This window comes from Humulus lupulus, chromosome 8, assembly GCF_963169125.1.
Source record: "Humulus lupulus chromosome 8, drHumLupu1.1, whole genome shotgun sequence".
Classification (NCBI taxonomy): Eukaryota; Viridiplantae; Streptophyta; class Magnoliopsida; order Rosales; family Cannabaceae; genus Humulus; species Humulus lupulus.
In genome coordinates, this window is record NC_084800.1 from 72332848 (window position 1) to 72340717 (window position 7870).

Here is a 7870-nt window from a genome sequence, read left to right on the forward strand (position 1 = left end):
ATTTAGGGATCGAACTCTACTTTCATTATTATTACATATTTATGATTGTGTGCACTTGTTTACATATTTTCTACAATAGAAGACTGTTCGAGAATTGGGTATAACAAGTGCCAGCACTATTTAGCTCATATTTATTAGGGGAATTTGCGACATAAATCCCTATGTAAGTTTTTTGGTGGCAAAAATATATACTGTTACACATTTGGTGTGGATGTTGGTCCTTTAATTATTAATTGTGTCAAGCGGTACTCGTAGTAGCACCCGATTAGCGATAAAATTCACTTTTGATAAATTTGCAGTATAAATACTTATGTAGTTTGTTTTGTTGCACTTTAATACCTAAGTCAAATTTTTGTAGGCAAACATTGAATAAAATAATTTATTCACCTAAAAAAGTTACTAAACTATTTTATTAACATTTCAATAATTTGTTAACTAGATTATAGATTTTAGTAATTTTTTTTAGGTAAATAAATTATTTTATTCAATTTTTGGTAACAAATTTTCCTTAGTTATTATGACAGAAATTTCTCAAAAGCGAATTTTACTGCCAAAAAAATTCTGTCACGTATAGTCGTATATTGCTTGACACACTTAAATGTTGGGACTAATCTACCCACCACCAAATGTATCATGGCCAAAAAATTTACATATAGATTTAAGTGTTACAAAATGAAATATGCCAAAAATTTCCGTATTTATTTTATTTAAAATATTAAAATAAATAAATTTAACTAATTAGTACCATATGGTCTAAAAAAATGATGTCCTAAGGCGACAGCAAACGCATACAAACGACGTATCGTTTCTTAAGTATATATATGGGTTTTGGCTTATAGCCTAGAAGAGGAGCGACGAACGATGAAGGGGTTCGGGAGACTGGTTCGGCGAGCCATTTCATACCGACGACGAAGCTTGGAATCTCCTTCCAACCATTTCTTCTTTTCTCGCCGATATTTTATATCTGCTTCAGCTGCATCAACCTCATATTTAAATCACTCTGGTTTCGCTTCCTTGAAATTGTCTACGGTTTCTTCTTCCCCCTTTGCTAAATGGGGTCTCTTCGCCGGTTAGTTGCTTCTGTTGATAATTTATCCTCTGGGAAAATCGTGAAAATGACAATAAGTGAAGGAGAAGTTTAATTATTTGAGGTTTAACGTATTTTTTTATCCACTCACTTTGATTTGTGGTTTCTTCTTCACCATAAGCGAAATGGGGTCTCTTCGGTGTTTAGTTGCAACAATTCACCATTTCTATCAAAATTAATCGCTTTTTGTATTCATAAAATCTGATTTGGGAGGTTAAGCAATTTCTTAATAGCACTGAATTCGAATTTTGATTTGGAGATTGAGATTGTGGGTGTGATATTCTCAGGGCAAAAGAGAAGCATGTTTATCCAAACTCAATCCACACCAAATCCGTCATCTTTGATGTTTTATCCTGGGAAGCCTGTAATGGAGGTTGGTAGTGCAGACTTTCCAAATGCGCGGGCGGCCTTGAATTCACCATTGGCGAAAGCCCTTTACGGAGTTGATGGTAAGATTATTTTCAGCTCTATATATGCTGTTGTACTAATCTTATTCCTTTTCTCATTCCGGGATTTATTTCCATGTCGGTCATTTACTTCTTTTGATAAGGTACTTCTCCCTGCTTACTAATGAAACTGAAATAAAGTCGTTATTGTTCATGGGTTGAGATTAAAGCTAGTAATCCATTATCTGTGTTGTGGACTGTGATTAGAAAGTGCAGAAGTTTTAGCTTTGTCTGCAAATTTATATCCATGTAATTGGCTAATTCTAGTTGTTATCTGGATATTAGTTTGAGAGAATAGCGAAGCTAGGGCCTTTGTTGAACTTGAAAGTGTTTTTTTTTTTTAAAAAAAAAAAACTAGGATCCCACCTGCCTAACCCTGCAATATTTGGGAACTCGGAAAATTATAGCAATTGCTATGTAGGTGCCCGGAGGAGGGACTTAAACCTCAGACCTTGTGGGAACTAACCACGTGCCACCAATTGAGCTACCCTTCTTGGTTGCTTCATTTTATTTAACTAGTGTTAAAGTATTGTTTGATGCTGTAATGTAAGCTCTTAATTGTAGCTTTTGCCTGTCATACATTCATCTATTTTGCATATTTGCATCTGGTCCGGTATACATTTTTTTTTCATTGTAGTTTATGTTATTTTTGTGGTGGACAGTATAGGAAGTGCCTTTTCATTGTAAATTCCTGCTAGCTTAGACTTTTCTCTAACTATTTAATTTTTTTTAATAATGCTATAAAATTTTAGAAGTCTAGATACAAGTTATTAAGATATGTATAGTGGATGGCAAATAGGCACATGATTATAGCTAGTAGATTGTTTTTTCTTTCCTTTCTTAGGAGTCAAGATAATTTTTCACGTATCTTAAGGTTATTCACTTTAACTGAAAAAAGAAAAAAAAGAAAGAAGTGTTATGTGAGTGATTATTATTATTATTATTATTAAAAAGATTACTATTATTGTTATTATTATTAAAAAGATTAATAGTTTTCTTCTTTTGCTTTATTAATTTAACTGCTTTTTTAATTTGTATAGATTTTCTAATGAATAAAATGTCTGATATCTTACATTCAGGTATTACCAGGGTGTTCTTTGGATCAGATTTTATTACTGTTACAAAGTCAGAAGACACTTCCTGGAATGTTTTGAAGCCTCAAATCTTTGCTGCAATAATGGACTTTTATTCTTCTGGACAGCCACTCTTTCTAGACAGTGAAACTGCGGCGGCCAAGGATACAGCTATTCATGAGGTATGCCTTAAGATTTTATTTTGATTCAACTAATCTTGAAATACGGCTCAAACTTTGGTTTAATCCAGTTATGAACTTTTTTACACAAACCATTTAATCTTTCAATTTCATTATGTTAATTTTTCTCCTCATCTTCCCCACCTAGCTACTCTAGGTTGGGGGTAGGGCCCAGCGGGGAAGTTCTAGACCCTCAGAGGCTGCGCTTCCTTCCAATTAATGAATTTTCAATCAATTTTATATTGCATAGATGTGTTAAATTAGAAGTCCTGGTTATAAAAATGATTGAAATAAATTTGTATGATCAATTGAAAGATCCACGCCACTTGTTCACTGCAAGTTTGTTGCTTTTCTTTACAAAAACCCCTGAAACTGCATAATCTGGAAATTGTAAAGAAATGCTAGATGATTCTCTTCTTGATCATGCCTATTAGTTTCATGGATGCTGTTATTTCTAATGTTTGGAATTGCAGGATGATTCAGAAACTGTAGCAATGATCAAAGAATTGTTGGAAACGCGAATTCGACCAGCAGTGCAAGATGATGGTGGAGACATTGAGTACCGAGGATTTGATATGTATATTTTATTGCATTAATAATGTTTTCAATAAATGAGAATTATATACATTGTTTCTTGCCTGTTTTGTTTATTTAATTGTTTTTATCCTTGTCTTTGATCTGGTACTTGCTTTTCTGTTGCTTCTTTTAGAGATACTGGAATAGTAAAATTGAGAATGCAAGGAGCATGTAGTGGCTGCCCAAGCTCCTCAGTCACTCTGAAATCTGGCATTGAGAATATGTTGATGCATTATGTACCTGAGGTAACATTTGGCTCTTGCTTATAGTTAGATATTATTATTTAACATTTATAGGGAGAAACTTTACGTTTTTTATATCTTATAGTCAATACAAACACGACACTTAGCATGTGGACAGGGAATATGAGCTATCTAGCCGTAAAAAACGAGAAGTGAGCTTTGTTTCACCTTTTGTAGAGGAAATTGAATTTTATAAAAATTAACCATTATTCTTGATGCCTGTGTATTTTTGGGAGCAATAATTTCTTATGTACAAGTTAATTTTGACGATGTAAGAGGTGGTTGCTTGACACACACATATATTAGATAATGGAAGGAGGAAAGAAAGTCTATCAGGAATTCTTGATACCTTTTTATGTATTGTTGATGGTGAATCTTAAACTATGCACTCTAGTTTATATTAAACATCAACTAGTACTTAGCAACAATTAGAGATCACTAGTTTACTGTTCATGGAAAACTTGAATTATGAATTGCTTGCTGAGAATATCTTTTTTACTTAAATATTTTCAGCAAGCAATTTGTAATTCAAGTCAGAAATATAAAAGTGCGTACTAAAGAAAAAGAAAAAAAAAGAAGTTGAAAAGTAAGTGAAACCAGTAAGCTGGAAATACAGTAACTAAAGTGCAGGAAATGAAAAGATTGTTGGAAATTGAAATAAAAGGATCTTTTAAACTGGAATTGCTGGAAATAAATTGCAGCAAATGAAAGTTCTGGAAATCTAAACTGAACTAATATAAAATAAGTGGAAAAATAGAGTTATAAACTAAAGTACAATAATTTTATCGATCTGTGCTAGGTTAAAATAAGATTAGTTATTTTGTAACAGAATTCTGAGCCGCTCAACTATTATAGAACTATTGATATAGGACTTTAGATGAGAAAAACTCTGGAAGATTAACATATGAAGCTCAGTTCAGGTTGTAAGGTTGATATAGCTTTAGACTATTGGCAGAAATTAGTTTGAGAGAAAAAAGCAGGTTATCTGTTGAGTAGGAACAGATACAGAGCAGAGGTTCATTTTTGGAATTCAATTTATGTTATTTTTTGTAGTGTTACTGTTCCTTCACATCACGTGTAAAGAGTTACTATTCTTATTTTATTTTTTCTTTTGAAACGAAGCAACACTAGTTGTATTATTAATATATGGTTCATAATACAAGAAGATAGAGTATACAGAAACTGTATCTGTATCACTCACGACATAAAAATACAAAAATAAAACCTTATCCTGATTAAATCAGGAAAAAAGCTACAACAAAAAACTCTAATCTCGCAACCAAAACGAGAAAGGAAGCAACTTGTACTATTATTAATTTCTTCAACGAAGAGATTTTTCTAGAGGTATTAACACTTTGAAAGGTAAATAGATATCTGGCATCTGTTGTAATGAAGCAACTTGTACTACAGTTTATTGTTTATTTTAGGTCAGCATAATTTGCTGCTTGAATTCTTTTATCTTTATGTATTGCATTTGGTTAAAAAAAAACTGGTCGGGCCTACCACTTCTCTTCTTAAAATGACTTTGAACTTTTTTTAATGTTTTAGATCTATGGTGTCTATGCATGTTAATGAAAGATATGACAAGATTCAGTTATTCTTTCTATTTCTTGTATGTGAGTATGCGCATTAGGTTACCTCTCATTTACTACATCTCATCTTATGGCCGTGGGCTGGTCATTGATGGACTTAATGATAGATAAACTTTTGGCTGCCCTTCAGTTTGTGATTATTCTGATCGGCTTATCTCATTGTACTTACAGGTCAAAGCTGTAGAGGAAGAATTAGATGCCGAAGAAGAAGATGCAGCACTGAGTGGTCAGATGGAATAGGTGAATAAATTACTTTATTTGCAAACATTTTATCACACAACTTTAGCTCACAAGGGATTTGGGATACAATTTCCTGTACAGAAAACAAAGTTGATTTTGGCTGAGTCTGTAGAATAAATATTGTGAACTGGTTAGCAAATAGATGCGGAGTAGTAAGAATAAGATTTAAGGTATTATGGAGATTATTGTGCTAACTAGATTTCTGCCTTATGTCTCACAAATTCTACTGTTGTCTGGCAACGGCTGGTCGAATTTTGGAATTGTCATAATTTTTCTCTTGGAATTTCTTGTCCTTTCAGATGACTTATGTTATACCATAAGTATATTCATACATATATTCACAATTTTGAAATTGGCTTGTCTCATGATGGAACAATTTATACTTTTTTAAACTTGGCTCACAATTTTGAAATTGGCTTGTCTCATGATGGAACAATTTATACTTTTTTAGACTTGGCTCACAATTTTGAAATTGGCTTGTCTCATGATGGAACAATTTATACTTTTTTAGACTTGGCTCACAATTTTGAAATTGGCTTGTCTCATGATGGAACAATTTATACTTTTTTAGACTTGGCTTCCTACCTAAGCCTACAATATTTGGGAACTTAGGAGGGACTCAAATCTCAGACATCGGTTGTATCTTCTCAAACTTTAAATTAGCTTTTTCTTTGGTTGAACTTGGAAGTTCTTAACTAGATCGAAGCTATTTTGACTTTAAGCAATAGTTTGTGTGCTAGATCACAGAGTTATTTTAATACTATGTGGCATTTAGACCAAGGGATAAGGTGATTGATTTGATTTGGTTTTGAAAAAAATGGTAAGTTTAGAGGTGACTTGAGGTGTCAAAAACTAATCCTGGCCGTTTATTGTGGTGGGGTCTAACCGTCCTGGCTTCTAATGTAAAATTTACATCTATATTAGCTGAAGATAACATAGTTAGTGAAAGTCATTATCACTCCGAGTCTTTTTCTTTTTTCTACCTTTCTTTGTAAAAGGGCAATGATCATAAACTGTCTATAATCCCATCAAAATAGAGGTTCAATACCTTATGGCAATGTGAGCCACTCCTTTTTTTATTGCTGGCCCTTTTCTCTTCTTTATGAGAGAGAGGATTTGGGTGTTGTGGTGCCTTGGACGCAAACACATCCATCATTTTACTTCTTTTCTTTTATATTTTCTAGAAAAGGGCACAAGTTTTTAGTTTTGATTCTTGGCTCTAATCCGACATTCCGCAATTGGACATGTGACCAAAACCCCACATTCCACTGGGGTGTGTTCCTATGCTGATTGCTACTTCTATGCTGCCCCCTTTATGTTTTTTCACCAACAAAAAATGCCATAAATTTCCAAATTGGTTTATTTTGTCCCAAAACTAGGAAACTGATCTTTCTGGGATTTTCATCTAATTGGTGTTGTTTTTTTTTCTCAACGTAAAATTAAAATGTACGCCTATCCTATAATAAAAAAATTAAAATTATGATGGTCTCGGTGTAGAAAATAAAAAGTAGTTGCACCAAATTGCTGCCTTGTATTCATATATATATATATATATATATATATAAAGGAGAGTTTCAAGGAGATGATGTGGCACTCTAAAATTACTCCAAACTATTTTTTCTATTTTCTCCTTTAATCTAATTTTTTTATTCGTTTTTATTATTAATAACTATTTTGTCCTTTAATCTAATTTTTTTATTCATTTTTATTATTAATTATTTAAACTTTATTTTTTTAAATATTTAATTAAGATATTTTTTTAATCTATATATATATATATATATAAAGGAGAGTTTCAAGGATATTATGTGGCACTCTAAATTCTCTTCAAATCACTCTTTCTATTTTCCCATTTAATCTAATTTTTTTATTCATTTTCTATTTTCTAAATTATCTTAACAATTGAAAATATTAATATATATACATATTAATTTGATTAAAAATTTATTTAGTTAAATATCTTAACTACTTATTTATTGAAAAATACTAAAAAAATTAATTTTCGATTATCTATATATCTATTTTTTTTATTATATTATAATTATGTTTTTTTATTCCAAAGTGGATAGTTTTACAAAATATTTATATTTATATCTATATATATAAATGAGAAGGTGGCATCCTATATTTTTTACAATCTATTTTTACTATTTTGTGAGAATTTTATATTGTGTCCAAAAAAATATATATACATACATATATACGTACATCAACCCTTCAACAAATGTAACAGAAATAACTAAATTAATACACATACTTATAAATACATTGATTCTAATATAGTCATACGTAACACTAGTTATCCAATAATAATAGCATGAAAGAGATATCCATGAGAATTGTCACATATGGTTTAACTAAACAGTTATCACAATTAGATTTTATTATACTATTATATCATATAATTAACATTTTACAATCTAAAGTATCTAATT

General features: G+C 31.3%; 1 protein-coding gene across 1 annotated transcript; it reads left to right on the top strand.

Moving 5' to 3' along the window:
- Nucleotides 1–836: 836 nt before the first annotated feature.
- LOC133797775 (nifU-like protein 4, mitochondrial) lies at nt 837–5718 on the top strand. Its single transcript, XM_062235815.1, has 6 exons — nt 837–1069; nt 1375–1536; nt 2613–2788; nt 3259–3362; nt 3495–3606; nt 5367–5718. Exons 1-6 carry the CDS (start codon nt 862–864, stop codon nt 5433–5435), a joined length of 831 nt encoding a protein of 276 aa, XP_062091799.1. The 5' UTR covers nt 837–861; the 3' UTR covers nt 5436–5718.
- The last annotated feature ends 2152 nt before the right edge of the window (nt 5719–7870 follow it).